This window comes from Musa acuminata, chromosome BXJ1-9, assembly GCF_036884655.1.
Source record: "Musa acuminata AAA Group cultivar baxijiao chromosome BXJ1-9, Cavendish_Baxijiao_AAA, whole genome shotgun sequence".
In the NCBI taxonomy this organism is placed as follows: Eukaryota; Viridiplantae; Streptophyta; class Magnoliopsida; order Zingiberales; family Musaceae; genus Musa; species Musa acuminata.
Window position 1 is genome coordinate 7,022,745 of NC_088335.1, and position 21,242 is coordinate 7,043,986.

General features: G+C 36.5%; 1 protein-coding gene across 1 annotated transcript; it reads right to left on the reverse strand.

Annotated features, from left to right (window-relative positions):
• Positions 1–958: 958 nt before the first annotated feature.
• Positions 959–20,705, reverse strand: LOC135592848 (D-lactate dehydrogenase [cytochrome], mitochondrial-like). Its single transcript, XM_065082544.1, has 18 exons — positions 20,392–20,705; positions 20,216–20,309; positions 20,031–20,131; positions 19,506–19,554; positions 19,211–19,303; positions 18,224–18,338; positions 11,338–11,398; positions 11,157–11,193; positions 11,023–11,084; positions 10,121–10,217; positions 8,032–8,106; positions 6,440–6,548; positions 6,086–6,195; positions 4,780–4,845; positions 3,870–3,949; positions 3,575–3,705; positions 1,848–1,891; positions 959–1,225 (listed from the first exon to the last, which is right to left on the reverse strand). Exons 1-18 carry the CDS (start codon positions 20,619–20,621, stop codon positions 1,106–1,108), a joined length of 1,674 nt encoding a protein of 557 aa, XP_064938616.1. The 5' UTR covers positions 20,622–20,705; the 3' UTR covers positions 959–1,105.
• Positions 20,706–21,242: the final 537 nt, after the last annotated feature.

A 21,242-nucleotide genomic window follows, 5' to 3' on the forward strand; every position in this document is an offset into this window, starting at 1 on the left:
ACCTATTACCTTCGTACATAGGGCTAACGACAGATTATAGATTATCGTTAATAGTTAGATATTCTCAATATTCTAGTCTATGGACTTAAAAAATTATATTAAAATTTTATAGTTATAAAATAAAATATTATGAAAAAAAATAATTTTAACGTTTCAATTAATGGATGAATGTTATTAGATAAGAAGAGCAATGACGAAAAATAAGAATCACTATGCATCTATATCGATATTGACACCTTTGTCACTTAACAAGTACATTAACACTTGACGCAGATGCATAATGACGAAAGGATCGCTCAATGTTTCAATATCGATGCAAATGTCGAACGACCCTTTCACTATCGCTTGACAATTATGTCAATGTCGACATAATACATGAAAAATATAATGTAATCGACATCGATACAGTTGTTGAGCGACGAAAGGATCATTCGACATTCGATGATCATTTCATCACTCGACAACTATTGACGCTGATACAAATACAAAACGATATCATCGTCCGTCACCACCGATATTGTCTGCCATCACATGAAACATTAAAATTATCTTTTTATATATTTATTTTATTTTTTCATCAATAAAATCGACAACGTTAGAGTAAATGAATCTATATATTTCACTTTTATAACTATAGAAATTCTAATATAAATTTTTTAAGTCTAAGAATCAAAATATTAAAAAAGTCTAACTATATATAATAATCTATAATTAACCCTGAAGCTTTTTTTATTATAATAAAAAAAGTTTACCTACAAAAATAGATTTAATGAGAACCACCAATATCTGCCTTCAAAGACTCCATGTCATAATTTTTCTTATGCAAACAAAAATTTCCTTAATGACATACTATGATCCAACAAAAGATTCAATTAAACAGGGACCATAGGTCATGGGAGGACCTGATTCAAATCTTCATAAAACTAATTACCTACAGGCACCTAAAAAACAAAAAGAATAAAAACCAAGCAGGCATGTCCTAAGCAAGATTTATAGTAAATATGTTAACGAAGGACTCCAATATTCTGATTACAGATATTTTGGCACATAAAATACATAATATTTTAACTTCTTTTGTTGGAGATGGCTGACAGATACTTTTGCACTATATACAGATATGAGGAGGAATCAGCTTCCCTGGATTCATGATATAGTTGGGATCTAAGACCGACTTTATTCTTTTCATTGTTCTTAATGCCCCAGTACCAAGCTCCTTCTCCAGATACTGTAATAATCATGAGAAAGCAAAGAAATAAAAATATTAAAATGGGTTTTCCACTCTTCTATACGATAACAATCCAGGGATTATACAAAATTTCTGCTCAAAATTCTATTTAAGCAACAAAGATTAGACAAAGGTTATTCGTGCCTATGTTTATAATGTGATGGCTTAAATTTATAATAAGAATGAAAAAACAACATAACTTCTTGAAATGTGGTAAAACACATATTTCTCTAATACACTCAGCAGTCATAGGCGGGCTAGAAATTGTCATCCACTCTCTTTTTAACCCAACTACCTAAGACTATTTAAATACTAAATAAAAACATTTCTCACTGGTTAATAATATTTTCTAAATTGTGTGATAATGTCCAGATCTATACATAGCTAGAATGAGGCATGCATGTAGTCTACATGAAATTCTGATAGATTTTATAATGTACCATATTACTCTGCAAGACAATACATCTTTCTGATAAACACAATCTACTGAACTCAAAGGAATCCTGATGCATTTTATGGCCATATCTTGCTTGTGAAACGTGCATATAAACCATGGAAGAAGATGATGCTGCTTACGACTGTTTAACCAAAAAGAGCTTTAACATGAGTGAAAAAAATCTACCTTCATTTTCCCAGTACCAACACCATGCTCTCCTGTACATGTTCCTGTTCAGAGAAAGCTCAAAATTAAGAGTGATGGCTGGAAATACCAAAGTAGCAATATCCAACATTCAGATTCAGAAACAGGAATAACTACAAAATATTTAAGTAAAGACATCTAACAGGATCTCTGAAACAAAAGCCAACTACCATAAGGCTTCTCAGGCAAGAAAAACTGATGCCCACAAATAATGCTAGAAGATACCTTTATACCAGATAATGCAACTAAGTTAAAGGTCAAATTTTTAAAAATCTTAGGCCATCTGTCTCCGTTACTTATCAAGAAAATTAGTATCCCATTAGTACGACACTTGGAATAGCAACACAAAACCAGAGATGTTTCTGGGTTTAAATAGTTTCTAAATGCAAAAAAACAGGTTGCAGCAATCCCACCAGAAAAGGTAATTACCCGTTTAATAACTGCAAAGAGATTAACATGAATGGTTAAAAGCTGCAGGAAAATGTTAATACTTCTACTTTTAGCAATTACAGAGTAAATTGATCATATAGTGAAGATCATAATGATTGAATACTTCTCTTAGCTATGGTTGGTTCATTTGCACATGGTAAAGGATGTAATTAAAGAAGAAAGTTGTCCTATTTTCTTCTTAAGCACAAGGAATGTAATATAGGGCAAATAGCCATAATATCAAATCTATTGCAGGACACTGAGTTCTACCAGCAGTATTAAAAACAAATTATCTATAATTTAATATATGTGGGATAGAAAAAGAGAAGATAAGAGAGATAAAAGAACGAGCAACTCCTAAGGGTAAATGTTTTATACCTTAGTGGATGGTAAAATGATATCATTGGAAAAAAGATTATAGACTTATAGAACTTACACATAATGAGGGAAAAAAGAATTAATCATTTGTTTAAGCGATTAATGTCTCAGATAGAATCCCTCTCCTCTTTTTATAGACCTCTAGGTATAAGCACAAAAAGGGTTAACTTCATCTTTCCTTCTTTACATTCAGATGGTTGAGGATTAGAATATCCATCAAAGGAAACACAATTCACAACCCATATTGCAAATTAATCAATATGTTCTTTGTACTAAAAGAACTGGCTCAGAGCTGTTTTTGCAACACCAGAAAATAGTTCAACTCTCAACAGTGCATATCCGTCTCCCACAGAATGAAAATTGCAAGGAGCCATGAAATTTGTTATAGAGTCAGAAGGAAAATGATAAATAGTCAAGTAACATGTTACTGTTATTGACATGACAATCTAGGTGATATGTACCAAGTCTTTTAACAAACTTAGCAGGTGAAACTAATTGCAATCACAGCAAAAGTTATGTAGCAACTTTGTGGACCTAAATTACAATCAATTAACCACTAGGTAACTGGAGATATAGCTGTTCAATTCATCTCTCTGATAAGAATGTTGTCATGAACAGAAGCATCAAAGACATGAGCTGCAACCAGTCAATTCAGCTGATTACATATACAGATAGTAAGACAAATAAAAGGAATTGAAGACCAGATTTTTGAATAAAAAGAACGGGTAGCAGTCCCAGAGAGAATAGTTCCCAATTAGTTGTTCTGAGACTAACAAGAATAGAAGTAGAATTGAACGATCATTTCTGTACCATAAATTTTGCAATCCATAATCCATTATACTTCCCTCTGTAAAATTTGATTCTTGTCACATGAAATTAAAAATGGTAATATTCCTAAGTACCTTCCATGGATAAGGCAGTGTGAATCATAAAATGGTTCAGTCTCTCTGCTTCTTGGCATTGTTCGTCTTGATCAGGATCAAATATAATAACTGTGTGGAAGTTTCCATCACCAGCATGAGCTATGACCATGCTGAGGGCATCAAGGGAGCAAATTAGACATCCAGCTAAGCATAACAACCTACATGTTCAACTTGGGAAAAGCTCTTCTGAACCTCATGATTTAAGAATTACATCTTGTATGATATTATACTCTAAATTGATCCAAATAGATTAAATAATTTCATTATAAGATACCACAACAATGGAGATGCATCAAGCTCTTGCTTAGATTTTGATATACATTCTGCCAGCCTTGACAAAGGAACACATACATCCTGTAAAAGGAAATCGATTAGTGTGCATGGTAACTATCTGAATTCTAGCTAAAATGAAATAGTATACATAATCCATAAAAGTAGATGCATTAATGGGAAAGAATAAACACCTCCCCAGATGTTCCAAATCTTGATGAAAGAATAAACACTTAATTACACACCTTGGATCACACATGTAAGGTTAAGTAATATTGGTTGTTAGTGGATAGATTGGAGGATCATGATAGGAAACATATTATAAGGTTATACAATAGTCATGTTGACCTCAAACAACATAAAATGTGAGATATAACACTAATGACATAACAAGATTTTGATAGTTAAACATTTACATCAAATTAATAGATTTCTACAGAAGCTCAATTCTTCAATAGGACTGAGAAAGGTCAATAGGATAGTCTAAAAGCTAGTAAATCAAAGAGAATCAGGAGGAGAAACAATAATATTAATCACTGGGATTTGTTAAAATGTTTAACTAATTGGTTTATAGAATATCCTACTAAAATGTTTCATGCATTTAAACAATAGATGATTATTTGGTTCCCTTCTACAGATTTTAGATGATGGCAACAAAGAGTTTATACAATCCGATATCTTCGGAATGGAGATAACAATTGATTACTTATACCCAACATAAATGGATATTTTCAATCAAAATTGCAGATTCTAGTCAAGATTCAAGAACAACCTCAACATCCAACCGATAAAGTATCCAATTATTGGGGTCTGATTCATAGGTATTTTGCTGCCATTTAGAACTAATTTGAATACAATCTACCAAAAGTTCAACCAAAAAACTATACAAAAAGAGCATGCTTCAAGAGACAGACCGTAGTTATTGCCTCGTAATTATTAGGCGCCATTGCATAGCAAGCCCAAAGTGCCCCCTTTCTTATCTGCATGAAAAGAATATAACTTTAATGAGACACTCAGACCTCAGTGAGTTGGATTTAAGCAACGAATATGTTTGCTTCAAGCTCTCATGATCCATATTACTATAATTTCTTGTTTCCATGTTAGTTGATATGAGAGCACATGGTAAAGAAACAAAATGACAGGATGTCTCATGATGTGTTGATTAACTAAATTCACAAATATGAAGTCAAGAGGCAGTCAAAATAATCTACATGTAGAACCTACCAGCACTTCCTTATGCAATGATAATAACCTAACAGCAATCAATAAATATTAAAATAAAAAATAAGTTGTTTACACAATCAGAATATAACCAAAAAATAAATTTAATCCTGAATAGATAATCACTGTAGCTAGTAATGTGATATGTTTCTTAAGTTATTAATCCTAGTGCAGACATTGCAGTTGACAAAACAAATTTTGGAAGAGGGAAAATCACACAAAAAAGAAAAATTAACCTGAGAAAAAGGCAGGCATGGTGAACCTAGATAAAACAGTTCTTAGTCACTTGTTTAATTATTATAGCAAAGGAGGACAATACAGGGTATGTAATTACACATCTATGTTCTTTCCTAGGCTCAGGTTTTGTAACTACCAAGCTCAGGAAAAACAGTTTTAATCTACTCTATCAAGTACATCTTTTCATAATCTCAAAGTAACTACCCAGTGCTTAGGAAAAACAGTTAATCTATTCTATCATGTATATCTTTCCTATCATGGCTGTAACTGACCTAACGTATAACTACCTGGTGTGTAACTACTCCATAATATATCTTTTTCCTGGAAACAACGCAAGAAATTGCCCTGTGCCTATGACAAAGAATGGCTTAAGGTTTTCCTCAACCAAACCAAACAGTGAACTTTATACATGCATGACAATCAGCAATATATTAATGATTAGTAATGTACATATGCCAATTATGACCTAAAATAATTGTGTATCTTTGAGTTTGGATCACATTAGGGACTAAACAATATTCTAAATCAGTTTGGTTGTTTCTAGAATGCAGTTTATTCTATTCAGTTTAAAAAACCCTCAAAAGTGCAATATGAGATTTGGTTTATGAGTTCCTCCTAGCTGAACCAAAAAGTGCCCTGCATTCCCCAAATTGTGGACCTTGCCACTGAACATCAACATCTTGAGAAAACTGAACTTTTTAAGGTAGGAAAACTGAGACACATGAAAGTCAGGAAAAACTACCAATTATAGGGAAGACTGACCTTCCAGAGTTCCTCTTTAGCCTCGGCATCTTCTACATAAACAAAATCGGAGCCATTATGTTCTGAGACAATCTTTTGTACAATCAGCATTTGTTCTTGTGCATACGCTTCTGATGATGTGCAAAGTGAGAAAAAAATGTCAGCAACAAAGAAACCTAAGCCATATAACACTGAAAAACAATTTTGACTTCCAAGGATTACAAAAACCTACGGTGCCAGAACACTAATAGCTCCTAGTTTTCCAATTTCGATGTGAAAGAAACACTTGTAAATTATGTTGACAAAAAAAATATAGAAACTGACTGGAAATCTAAATAGCATTTAGATTAAAAGTATGAAACACATCCGTCTCACCTGTGCCTATAAATTCAAACATCAAGGTTGGGACTTCAGGTAAATTTTTCCCATTTGCTATGTTAATTGCCTTTACTTGAACCTCATCCAAGAGCTCAACCCTTGAGACCTACTTATGGATCATATACATAACTTTAGTGGCACAAGTTGGCTCCAAATAACATACAAAGACAAACCAAACACCATTAGCACTTATATGAAAAATGGGTACAATGTCCATTTAAGAAATCTATAAAAGAGGTTGGATTTTCTTCCTAGCCACACCTCATTCAGTGGAACCAATAGTGTAAAATAGCAAAATACAGCCATTGGATGCCGCCTCATTAGGTGCAACTAATTAACATGAGAAAGTGGCTGCAATTTTAAAGAATGATAATTGCAATTTGTATAGTTTCCAACTTCATGACAATAATAGCTCGTGTCTGCATTTGTACCATTAGCAAACCACCCCCTCCTTTCAGATCAAAATTGGGTAAAAGAACCTGATCTGAGATAGTAGTCAAGGAAATATTCAGGAAAAATTACTGCACTTAGTTCACACTACCCTGTTTTGAGTTTCATAGTTTTCTGTATCAGTCAATTCCACAAGTCCCTACTGGACCATATCATTATCAGCCAAGGTCATTCCTATCTCAATCTTATTTTACCAGTTCTATCACCAAAAATAGAAGAACTGACTAAAGTTGACAAGGTTTGTTCAATTTTGCCATTTCCATCTGATCTGTCCACCTCAAAAGAAAAGGAAGAAAGAAATAAGCCTATTTGGTAGTGACACAATTTTATCTATTAATTACTTCAACTTGATCATATATTTCATTCTGGGGTGCATTCATATGTAATTTTCTTTTCATACACAAGTTGTGAAGATGCAAACCACAGCAATGCAGGTTTTAGCAAGACAGTAAAGTACCTCCAATGAAAATGTAGATCAAGGGTTCTAATCACAGAAAAAATTACCTCCATGTGGTTGTTACAACTGCATGCATATAATTCTGTTGTTCCATGACCCGATAATCTCAACAAAAAAAAAAAATGGTGGTATCTTACATTTAATCAGCTCACGACTACTAAAAATGACTCTTCGGTCGGTCTTAGCCACATAAGCCTGAGCAGCCACCCTCTCATTTACTTGAAGCTCATACCCATCCGTGAGTTGGCGGGTGAAACCTGTAAAGCTCATCAAACAATTACGGGAACAGAGCTCATGACCTCACTGTTTTAAGACTATGTCTGTACAACCCCTATTTAGGTATTTCCTGTTCAGGACCAGTGTGCTCTATTCCGTCACATCCAACTTATATATGGGGGTATCAGAGAGAGGCACATTGATTATTCAGGGCAGGATATTCTATTCTGAATCATCCATACTACACTTTGTGGTACAAAAGAGAGGTATCTGCTCTAGTAAGAATCTCTTGTTGGGGTGGGCAGCACCATTAATCATGTTCCATCTTAGTTAAAAACCTTGCCTTCATTTTGCACATGATAAAACATTCACAGTGATGAATAAAGATTTGCGAGAGAATAACATGATACATAGCAATTGTTTGATAAAGAGACGAAAATTCATGGTTTTAGACTTTTAGTTTTACCTGTATCCCAGAATGCATTGTGGCTATGGCAACATCAGCAGCTTCCTTTATTGTCTGAAAATTACACATTGCAACCTAATGTAGCACAGATATCTGTGATCAGATAGTCAACACCACAAACTAGTTCAAGAAAATATTGCAAGATAGATTGGTTTCAAACATTTAAAAACAAAGAATAATTTTAAATCAGAAATACAAGAACAAATTCATGAAGCAAGTACAACAATTTTTAGTAACTGAGCAGGACGATAAAGGAACTACAGAGAAATCAAAATGTAGAATAGCTAAAAACTGTTTCATCAGACAGACTGACAGAATGAGAGATAGTACCAAGTAATACAAGGCCCATTCGGTTTTGCTCAGTTTTGACACTTCAAAATAACATTATTTCATATAACCAACCAGGCACATAGAGTATGATCATTCTACAAGCTTTAAGTAATGATCTATCATGACATCTAAATTACTTACTGGTTTAGTTGACCAAATATTAGCCACTTCAGTTGCAATTAGTCAACTAAAATTATACAGTATAAGATGGATGGAAAGGAAAACAATGAAATGACAGAGAAGCCAAAACAAGCAACTGAAAGAAGTGGAATGGACAAAACAAGCTCCATATAACAAAACATTCATTGACAGAAAAATTAGAAAGTACAGAACAAAATGAAAAAAGTTATGCATAGGAACAGAATTTTCAAATTAGCCCAAGCTAAGAGCATGGTGAACAACAATTGATGGAATCAAGGACTTTATTCATAAATAGACAAAAAATAAAACTCACTAAAACTGATAGACCATTTAAAATAGGGTAAAGGCATGGTTTACAAGATCAACATTAGGATCAGGACCGGGATTGGGAACTAACATAGACATATTCAGGATTGATGAAATCGGTCAGATCATACCTATAATATCAGGATCAGACAAGAAAGTAGTTAAAAAAGAAGTCAACAACTATAAAAAAACTCATAAACTTAGGAAAATAAATAGATTTAAATTTGAGAAATAGAAAATATATGTGCTAAAGACTCTTTCATCTTTATATGTATAAGATATCTTTCTTATCAAGAAGCACATCAAACTTGTATATAAAACATTAAAAAAAGGGTATAAAACATAACAATAAATATTATAGAGAATAATTCATTAAATAACTGATTGTGTAATTAATAGTAATAATAATAATAACAATAATAATAATTACAAATATATTATTGTAGTACACAAGTATTATAAATCATATCAAAGACCCAAACTTATCAACTTGTAGCTTAGAAAATGAATATAAACCCTATTGTGAGTTAAATCTTATATAGTCATCATGCAGGTGAACAAGTAACCAAAATAACAATAATAATAACAATAACAATAATAATAATAATAATAATAATAATGCCTATGGCATTTTCATTCTGTGTTCTTTAAGAGGTGGGGTCTATTCTATACCCTTCTTTTTAGTCTTCTTATACCTTTTTCTCTATTGCACATGATGGTATATGATGAATAGTGCAACAGCGGTGGACAAGAATATTGCGATAGTTGCAACGCAAAGCAGACAACAGTTGTGTCTCCTCTGTTTCACATTTAAAGTCATCTCCTTGTTGATTTTTCTATACCTTAACCTATATTTTCTTTCCTTTGTCCTCTTACTAGGTCCTTTTATTTTCTCTTTTGAGGCTATGAAATTGGCTTAAATCAACCAAGTCTGATTGAGCTCAACTGAAAACAGTCATTTCCCCACTGATTTCTTACCATGGCCAAAACCAGATCAAAATCAGGTTGGCCTTGGATCATACAATATAAGAATATTCTAAATACTGCACATTATAAACAAAAGTACAAGGAACATTATGTAATATGTTCACAATCGATAAGCAACAGCAATACAGAATAGTATAATGCCATCCTTAACACCACAATGTCAATAATTGCTTGCAACGATGAATGTGACAATATAAAATATTGTAGATGGATTGTTCAGCTAGATGCCAAATGAAATTTGTACTATCTGTACGGGAGCACAATGAAGTATGAACAATATTGGATATCACCAGAAATCTATTTGACAGAAGGGAATAAGGGATACCACTGAATGTTGAGGAAGCCTTTGAAGTCGCAGAGTAACTTCTGTTATTATACCTAAAGTGCCTTCACTTCCAATCAACAAGCGAGCCAAATCATATCTGAGTAATAAAGACAGATAGTCAATAACAAAGACTTGTTAGACAGTCCTTTCTAGTTTCTACTTAATATAATTTGACATAATGATGAAAAACTCATGGACCAACACCAATAGGGACCAAGAAGCAGCTTTAGAAAGCGAAAAACAATAGGAGATTCAATGCTAGGATAGACAAACTCCAAGAAATAATGGCCTCCCAACTCCAAACTGTTCCCAGATGGGAGGTACATCAGTTATTTAAATTAGTATAGGAATAAGCATCTTAGTATATCTAACTCTAAAATTTATTTTTATAACTATGGCAAGAAATATGGAACAAAAGAACAAAAAAATCAAGGATTTCTAAAATTTATGTTGTCCTTAAGATCAAGGATTTAAATCCAGATATGACATCCTATTTCACGACCAACCAGACAGGTATGGTACAATACACAAGGCTGTATATTACCTGTACTGCCTAGTGTTACCAAAAATATATAATAGCAATTTCATACGACTGATACTAATCTTGACCCCATATTGGTCCCTAATTAGACTGGTAAAATTGGTTGGTACATACACGTCTAAGCTGTATTTGAAACCTAGCTTTAGACTTCACTTGATGGGCTCCATAGGTCCAAGTAGTAGAGAGATCTGTTCGTCTATGACACCCATGAACCATTATTTTTATCATCATGAGATATGTTTTCTTGCTTTATGTGCTACAATACTTATAAATTTAGAATGGTGTTGGACCTAGGTTTGTGCTAAGAACATGGGATTAAAGCCTTATATAAATGAAATCTCAAGAAGAATCTATAGCCTACCCAGCAGCACTCTTTCGAGCTCGTGAACCAGTCTTGACAACCTCACCGTTTGCTAGAACAGCCTGAAAGAAGGGCAGCTGCTTAGTGAATATGCACCAACTTGATCAAGAAGACATGAAAACAAACAACTATACCTGAAGATTGATGACATTTTCTCGCATTGTTCCATACCTGAAAACTGATAATTAATTGACTAACAGAAGACATCTTAGCATAAATTACATTGTGCAAGTGCTAAAGATTACCTTAATAAAACAGTGACACTGTCAAAAAAAAAAAATCATGTTTCAGCTAATAAAAGTTCACGAGAGATACCTTACAGCTAAAGAACCAGAGCAGCGTGTAGCACACATACCTCCTATAGTAGCCCCAGGTCCTGCATTTCGAAAGCTGGTCAGATGTAATAAAATAAGCAACATATGGTGCATAACAAGATCCAGTAAACAACACCAGAATACTAAGTACCTAGAGACATTCCATTAAAAGGCCAGGTGTTATGAGCTAAGCTATAAAGTCTAAAAATATTTAATCAGTCTTCTTACATGAAGTCAACCCTACATTGTTCTGAGTTTTTGGCCCTGAAATACTGTCCACGTTAGATGACAAACAATATGGTCTATATGTTAGGACTCTAGCTTGGAGAGTCCTAATTGTGAGGGGCATTCATGTAGGAGGTTTTTTCTTAGAGAAGAATTAGGAGTTGTAAGGGAATATGAGTCTTGAGTAGGAGTTCTATTAGGAGTTGGTTAGAAGTAAGAGTCTTAAGTAGGAGTCCTATTAGGAGTTAGGGTTTAGAAGCCCTATAAATAGCCATGTATTCCTTCTCTTTTCTTAAGCAATAGATGAATCTTTTCTGCAGCCTTTGAGCAGCAACTTGGAGGGAGGAACCCCTATAGAGTTCCAAGGAGGCCGATCCCCTAAAGAGATCAACCCCAAGTTTAGAATCTGCAAGGGTTCTATCACCTGGTATCAGAGCAGCGTTCTTGGCGTCTCGCTGCCCTTCCACAGCCATCCATCAACCCTCTACAACTATCCAAAGCAATTCTCACAATTGCTTAAAAGATCGTCACCGAATTTCGTCATCATCTCCATCACCACGGATCATCCTTTGATCTCCCCGTGAATTGCAACAGGTTCTGGTTTCCTACCTTACTGCTGCTGCAATTTAGTTATCCTTATTCGAAAATCCAAAAAAAAAAAAAAAAAATCGTTCCTATATTGTTGCATAAACTTTTCGTCACAAAGTTATCATCTCTACGACGAAAGATACATTGCAGAATTCCAGCCGCATAGCACCATCTGTTTGATCTTGCTACTGTGCTTTTTCTATCCAAATTTCTATGAAATTTTTATGACATCTTTGACACTTCTTAACAGTGGATTTCCCTTTGGTTTCATCAAAAAATTCTCAATATAAACTACTGATCTTTTATGTCCAATATGCTGCACTTGAATTGCAGAATTCAAGCCGCATAGCACCATCTGTTTGATCTTGCTACTATGCTTTTTCTATCCAAATTTCTACGAAATTTTTATGACATCTTTGACACTTCCTAACAGTAGATTTCCCTTTGGTTTCATCGAAAAATTCTCAATATAAACTACTGATCTTTTATGTCCAATCTGCTGCACTTGAAAATCTATGCTGCAGAAAATTTCAGCTGCATATCGTTGCCTTAACCCATCTATTTCCAATCTTTTTGAATGAAATTTCTTATACACTTTATAGATAATCTTGGCTTCCATCTAAGATTGATCTATTAAGAAATTCATCTCTAAAAACGATTTTATGTTGTTGCAAATTTTCATCGTAACCCGCTGAAATTTTTCGACGATAATTCTGCAATTGCAACTTGCACCAATTTCCTTGCTGTTATACTGCCGAAATTTTCTTGATTAAATTATATATCCTTGCTGTCATATAAACTGTGATTTTGCTATCAATTCCCTCCTCAATTCTCCCAAGTTTTTGGTGGAAATTACGTCGAGAAACCGTTGTTTCTTCGACGACAATTCTACTCTTACAAGACAGCACATACTTGCTGCAACTTCCACGGATTTCTGTCAAACCTTTGCTACCATCTACCACAGATCCAAAACTTTCATCCACAGCCCTAAAACTCTACTAAACCACACCCTCAAACTGCACCCAAAACAGCCACAAAACAAGCCTAAACCGCAGCCTACATCCACCAATCCACCAACACTTTCGACCATCACTTCTCTCAACCTATACATGCCTTTAACCCAACAGCAAAAGAGAGATCTTAACATCATTGATTTGGGGCCATATACTATGGCATCTAAGGAGGCAATCAATGCTAAATTCGAAGCCTTGGAGGCGCGAATGGAGGATAAGATTCGGACGCTCTTTACCGAACTCAGATTGGGCCGACCACTAAGCCCGAAAAAATCATATCAAGGAGAGAGCTTTGCCCAATCACACCAAGCCCGAAGAGATGACTTCCAAGGGAGGAGAGGCTCTATGACCGACCCTAACTATCCATGCATGAGAGTGGACTTCCCTAGATGGGAAGAAGGAGACCCGATTGGTTGGATCTCACGCGCGGAGCGATATTTTTGGTACCACAAAATCGCAAATGCATCTATGGTGAAAATTGCAGCTATACATCTTGAAGGGGATGCTATACAATGGTTTAAACAGTTTGAACATACTTATGGAGTCCTTTCATGGCAACAATTCAAAGAAGGATTGCTGATCCGCTTCAGACCAACCGATTACGAGAATATTGACGAACAACTAGCAAAGATCAGACAAACCTCCACCATTCAGGAGTACCAAACCAGGTTTGAAAGGTTATCTAATCAAAATCATGATTGGTCTCAAAAACAGCTATTGAGGACCTTCATTGAGGGCTTGAAGCCGGAGATCCGAGGAGAAGTTAAAGCGCGACAACCGTACACGCTTATGGCAGCCATCTCTTTCGCACGACATCAAGAGGAGCAATTGAACCATGAAGCTCGGAGGACTAGGGTCACTCCTCAACTAGTAATATTGAAGCCCTCAGCCCCCCCTACTATCGACCAAGTCCCTGCACCAAAGAGGTTAATAGGAGAAGAGCTTCAGGAGCGATATGCGAAGGGGTTATGTTGGCATTGTGACGAGCCGTGGAGCCGTGAGCATCGCTATAGTAAAGGAGGACTTCTTATGATTGAACCGATAGAAGAAGAGGTCATTGAACATTCAGAAGAGAGCCTTGAACATGAAGAAAAAGATGCAGAAGAAGAGCCACAACCGACCGAAGTTACGGTACAAACACTAGCTGGCTACTCAAACCCGCAAACGATGAAAGTTGGACGCCTTCTCAAACAACAACCGATCACTGTTCTCATCGAGACGGGCAGCACTAATAACTTCCTAAACAGTAAGGTTGCTGTCGATATGAACTTACCTATTGAGAATTGCAGCAGGTTTGTCGTTACGGTCGCCAACGGTCGGATTTTGAAGTGTGATCATAGGTGCCCGCAGGTGAAACTGTTGCTGTAGGACCAAGAGATAATTGCAGATTTCTTCCTCCTCCCTCTTGATGATCATGAGGCCATATTCAGAATTAAATGGTTGATGACATTAGGTGATATTTCTTGGAATTTTATACAACTATTTATAAAATTTTACAGTAAGGAGAAACAGGTGATACTGCATGGGAAACGTGAGGGCGACGTAACGACGATTTGCACACAACAAATGGAGAAGGTTTTGCATAAAGCATGCAGCGGCTTTTTGGTACAACTTGAGCAGCAAACTAAGGGAGAGCCAACAGAATTTGAAGATCCAAATCTACTTCCTTTGCTTACTGAATTTTCAAATATATTTGACGAACCGCGCAACCTACCTCTTACCTGTCGGCATGATCATTGTATAATGATTCTTCCAGGCAAATCTTCAGCAAATGCTCAGCTATATCAGTATCCACATCTCCAGAAGGATGAAATAGAAAGGATTATAAAAGAGATGCTCGAAACAGGAGTTATTCGGCCAAGTAACAACCTCTACTCTTCGCCGGTGCTACTTGTACGCAAGAAGGACGGAACAAGGCGAATATGTGTTGATTACCGAGCTCTCAATGGCATAATCATCAAGGACAAAAACTTTATTCCAATAGTAGATGAATTGCTAGACGAAAGGGAGCACAAATCTTTACAAAGCTGGACCTTTGATCCGGGTATCATCAAATACGAGCATGCGAAGAAGACATACGGAAAACCACATTTTGAACACACAACAACCATGAATTTTTGCTTTCTTCAACAAAAGGTGGAATATCTTGGGCATATCATATCAGAGGAAGGTGTGGCAGTGGACCCCTTCAAAATTGGAGTAATGCAAAACTGGCCGACCTTGAGAAACATAAAATTGCTACATGGCTTTTTGGGTTTAACAGGCTACTACCGCAAGTTCGTGAAAAACTATGGAAAGATCAGTGCACCACTTACTTCCTTACTAGAAAAAGATGTCTTCCAATGGTTGGACAGAGCCTCCGCTGCCTTCGACAAACTTAAGGCAGCCATGACGATGACGCTGGTGCTAACACTACCAGATTTCAACCGACCCTTCATTATTGAGGCCGACACATCTGGAGTCAGAATTTGAGCCATTCTCATGCAAGATGGTCGACAACTCGCATACACTAGCAAGGCATTATCTCCCTCCGATCAAAATATGTCAACATATGATAAGGAGATGCTCGCCATTGTGCGCGCAGCAACGAGGTGGAGATTGTACTTGATCAGGCGATACTTTCAAATCAAGACCGACTATAAAAGCCTAAAATATCTCTTGGAGCAGAAGATATCTTCCCCCGAGCAGCAAAAATGGGTAACAAAACTTATTGGATTTGATTTTGAAATAACTTACAAAAAGGGGAAAGAGAATGTTCTTGCAGATGCGCTTTCGCAGCTACCCGAGCAAGTTGAAGTTTCGACCGTTTCACTTCCGACCAGCGACTTCCTTGAGGATATTAAGATGGAATGGCAGGAAGATTCAGATACTAGTAAGATTATAAAAAAATTGGAGGAAGCACCAAGCCCCATGGCTCATTACAATTGGGACTCAAAAGAATTACACTATAAGGGATGCATTGTGCTTGTGACAAATTCTACTTGCATCTTCAATAGCAGATTTTGGACAAAGTTATTCTATATGCAGGGTACTAAATTGAAAAGGAGTACGACATATCACCCACAAACCAACAGCCAACCGGAAGTTTTAAACAGGTGCTTGGAGACAGCCCAAAGCCACCCACCAAATATGACTACCCAAAGAGAACTCGAGACCCAGCCAAGTGCCATTATTGATCGACGGATCGTGACTCGACGACGACGAACCACTAATGAAGTGCTAATACAGTGGGCGAACCTACCAAAAGAAGATGCCACTTGGGAGAACTATGACGACTTGAAGATCAAATTCTCAGAATTCATGAATCATCAGCCTCGAGGACAAGGCTGATTTGAAGAGGGCGGGTCTGTTAGGACTCTAGCTTGGAGAGTCCTAATTGTGAGGGGCATTCATGTAGGAGGTTTTTTCTTAGAGAAGAATTAGGAGTTGTAAGGGAATATGAGTCTTGAGTAGGAGTTCTATTAGGAGTTGGTTAGAAGTAAGAGTCTTAAGTAGGAGTCCTATTAGGAGTTAGGGTTTAGAAGCCCTATAAATAACCATGTATTCCTTCTTTTTTCTTAAGCAATAGATGAATCTTTTCTGCAGCCTTTGAGCAGCAACTTGGAGGGAGGAACCCCTATAGAGTTCCAAGGAGGCCGATCCCCTAAAGAGATCAACCCCAAGTTTAGAATCTGCAAGGGTTCTAACACTATACCAAGGTAGTCTTTTTTGCCCAGGCCAGTACATACCGAACTGGTATATAACAGTACTATATATATACACACACACACATACTTTTTTGCCCAGGCCAGTACATACCAAACTGGTATATACCAGTACTACACACACACACACACACACACACACATACCCCACCACCCCCCTACATGCCTTCCCACCACCCACCACACATCACTGACCGGGTATGCTCCTCCTCCTTTTCTTTCTTCCTCTTCCTCCTCCTCTTCCATCACCCCTCCACTTCTTCCTTCCTCACCCTCCTGCTCTTCCTCCATTGGCCTCTTCTTTCTTTCGCTTCACCCTCTTCTATACATACTACATGTCAGTGTTCTGTGTATCAGTACACCAACAAAAGTGGGTACATACTGGACCGGCCAGAGACCGTATAAAATTGCAATCCTTGGTTTATACAGTTAGCAGGCAGTAGAAAATCTTAAACACAATTATGCAAGAGATTGTATACCCCCTGGAGCTTAAAAGAGTATGGTTATAGGCTAGAACAATAGGTCTGACATAGATATTTTTAAAAAAGTCAGATAAACAAACAAAAAGACCAGTTGTCTTCTTAAGTAGGAAAGAAGTCAATATGTACTGAGCTCCAGAACTTCTGACAAATAAGAGCAAAAGAACTTATATATACCTGTATTTTACAGCATAAAAGCAAAAAAATGTATTCGCTATAATAATAAGATACACCTGTATTTTACAGCACAAGTTCATTCACTACAATAAGTTACTGACATTTTTTAGAATCATAATTCATTCATCTGAAAAAGATGGACCACCAAATAACCAGGACACTGTCACATGAAGGTTTACTCGAATATTTGACTGGCTTGAACTCCACATTCCAAATGAAACCAGCTTCAAATCTCCACACCTTCAACAAACAGGATGATCATGACATTAAAATGAAAAGAAAAGGTGGTTCATCTGAAGTCATGCTACTTGTTGCTAATGTCTTGTATGATCATAATTTTGAGAGAGCTTGTTCTATTCTCTTAATGGGATTTTTTTTGCCATTGAGAAGAACACCTAAATTCTGCAACAAAGATTGTAGTCTTCCCATTTTCCAGACTCTTCTCACATCCAGGTGTATTTTTGAAAGTTGCCCTAAGATTGCAGGAGTTTGAACTACAACCAAAACATGACGCTTTCAAGCTGCTCGATAGTTGTTTCGGTTTTTAGCAGAAAAAACTTCCTGCTTAATTCAACAGAACTGCATACTAATTCCACATCTTGTAACATGAGATAATTCGAGATATGAAAAAAGAAGAAACATTGTTCACCAAAAATGTTCCAAATTAAAAGAAATGAACAGGAAGAAAAGTATTCAGTGACCTGGATCTAGTGGGAAAAAAAGGCCATATGGCTTCAAGTACTCATTCAGTTCAATCCATCCAATCCCTGGCTCAACAACTATATCCAAGTCATCAACATTGAGTGATTTAAATTTCTGTCACAAACAGCATAAAATGGTTAGAGGCATTATCTGTGAATAAGGTCAATCCAGTTTTGAAAGTAATAAGTCATGGAGCAAGAGGTATATGGGAATGATAAATTTCTATCCATTTCAACGAACCACAACGGAACAAGTTGCCTGATTATCTGAGGAGGAACAATTATATATATTTTTTCTGTAGCCATACATCACATGGAGGTTGTCTATCTATAAGCTCTTTCACCCATTCCATATCTATTAACAAATCAAGAACTTCTTAAACAAAATTACACCACAGAGACATCATATCAAACACTACATGAGGATGTCCAGCATCTCTGAAAATAATTTTGAGAACTTAACAAGGTTTTCAAGTCACCAGAATTTCTAGGAAGGCAAACCAAAAGAAAAGAAATATTTAATATGCAATAAGTGCAAACAGCTGTCAAACCCCATAAAGCTTAACTCTCCTCTAGCACAGGATTAATGAAATAGCATATAATCACAGTTACACAAAACAGATGAACAAATAAAAAACACAACCCAAAGGAAAACCTTAAGCCAATGTTACTAACTAAACCCATTCTTTCAGTGAGAAACAACAAAACCAAATAAACTTGATTATAGGCATTGCAACAGCAGAGATGGAGCTTGGATATATAAATAGAACAAATTCATAAAAAACACATTTTCCCTCTTAAAGTTCAGTCATTAGAGAAACATAGCTGATTTTGGCATTTAATCTCATAAAAACTTATGATTAGATCATGTAACACCATAAACACATTTAAAGGACATATGTTTATCAAATCCATTAGAAGTAGATCAACCGTCCATGTCGATAAAACTTCATTTGGGACTCTATAAATATTAAGTACGAAGCTTACTTTCATTAGTGACATGTCAATGCATACACCTCCATGAGGGGCTAAAGTTTGTCCCTCAAGTGAAGTTGCTCCACCATATGGAACGATAGGAACCTGCTTCATTTAGATACCCCAAAATAAAGTTTCGATCAGTATACTTTGTTCCAAAATTTGATTTTCTTAAAGTGAACTTTCAATCGACTTGATCTGTTTAAATTTTATATAAAGCATGCATCAACATCTAAATTTGGAAGCAGTAATTCAAATTTACAAAAGGAAATATAGCCCAGCACCATTGTTCAGAGGGGCACAATACCTTGTACTTATTACAAGCTATTACAATTTTCTGGACATCATCCTGTGATCTGCATTAAAGAACAAGATAATCAAACCTGATCTCAAAGACACGAATTGGAAGAGATGTACAACATACATGCATGTATGTTCCAACAATGCTCAGTTTTAACAACAATAAGCATGCCAACTCTCGGATCAATCGCTTTCAATAACTACAAAGTTTGAGTTCTGTTTAAGATTAGTGAACTCTGTGAGTGTTGTAAGCGTGGACAATCGTCTTCTCAATGCTATATAACTCCCACGTACAGATCATCTGAGTTCAGATCTACAAAGATAATTCCACAGCATCACCTTTCATATTTCCCTCTCTGGTTCAACACGTGACTAAAAAGGATAAGAGAATTTTCAGTGTGTAAAAACTGGATAGCCAAACACAAACTCCAAGTTACATAAGCTCAAAACAATAATAGATATCCAAATCTCTTACGAACAGGCAACGATGGAGTACTAGGACGAGAATACCTTATGCAAAAAGGGTTGGTACCTCGGGAAGACAATCACATCAGGAACATTCACAGCTCTGTGGAAGCTGTTCAGCGGCTTCCCATGAAAGCACCGCTCATCATAGTCCAGTGTCATGTTGTCCTAAGCACCAATCACAGCAAAGCAATTAAATAACCGCCAAAAACAAAACACTCCACCTCAAAACAATCATAATCATATCATTACCTGTAGAATATCCTTCAGCTCCTGGATGAACTCATTGGAAACCTTCCTATGAATACCCTTCGCCACCAGATCAGTGCTATCTTTCCCTCCGAGGCTGATTCAAGCATAACACGGTAACATCAATCCGAAAAAGAGTCGGGGAAGAAAGAACAAGGGAAAGGGAAAGGGCAGAACACCGGAGATCGAGGCCGGGATCGCAGAGGGAAGAGGAGGCCGTGAGGCGAAAGGGGTCGAAGGCGAGGGCGGCGCCGGCGGAGGCGGCGACGGCAAGGGGGATGAGGGCGGCGCGGGCAAAAGAACGAAGGCGATCTCCAGAGGCGTCCGATCGCGGAGGGTGGGAGCGGAGGGTTTGATGGAGGCAGGCTTTGCAGGAGGCTGCGAGGCGAGAGAAGGAGAAGCACCTCATCGCGCGCAACGAAAATTGATATCAACCTATGAAACTAACGGAGCAATCAACTTGCTAGCACAAGTGTAAGTAAACCGAGCAATGACGGGTCAGAACACACACATTTAATCTAAAGTTCGAATTTGGAAGAAGCGTAGTTTCCTCTTATAAATTTTAATGAAGCTGTTTTTCTTTTTCGTTAAAAAGATAATAAGTTTGAGAATTTTCTACTTACCAATAACTTTAAAAAAAATTTAATCTCCATTAGCCATTATCGCTCCACCCATCGCTCTCTCTTGCTCGCATGTCTCTATGAGCAGGTTAGCCTCATAAGCTAGACTCATGCTAATCCCATCAATCATCCCCCTGTGTACAACAACCCTGGGGTTCAATGAGAGCGACCAAAGTTGGCATAGACAGTTTATACCCGTGACACCTCTGGATCCAAAGAGAGTGTAAGGGTGATGACATTGGCAACACAAGAAGGAGGAGGCAACAACAAGTCTAATGAAGGCCACGCCAGGGGCGCTTTGCAAAAAATTTTCAAAGTTAAAAATATTTTTAAAAATTCTCAAATTTAAGATTTTTTTAAAAATCACCATTATTTTTTTACACATTTATCCTTGAAAATTTTATAGATAG

What these genes read in the sequence shown, in the direction of transcription:
- LOC135592848 (XM_065082544.1), bottom strand. Translation starts at nt 20,621, where the DNA reads ATGAGGTGCTTCTCCTTCTCTCGCCTCGCAGCCTCCTGCAAAGCCTGC. An exon ending in TCTGGTTCTTTAGCTGTAAG is followed by an intron (nt 11,194 to 11,337) that starts GTATCTCTCGTG and finishes ATCAGTTTTCAG; the next exon opens with GTATGGAACAATGCGAGAAA. An exon ending in CTAAAGAGGAACTCTGGAAG is followed by an intron (nt 4,846 to 6,085) that starts GTCAGTCTTCCC and finishes CTTTTCATGCAG; the next exon opens with ATAAGAAAGGGGGCACTTTG.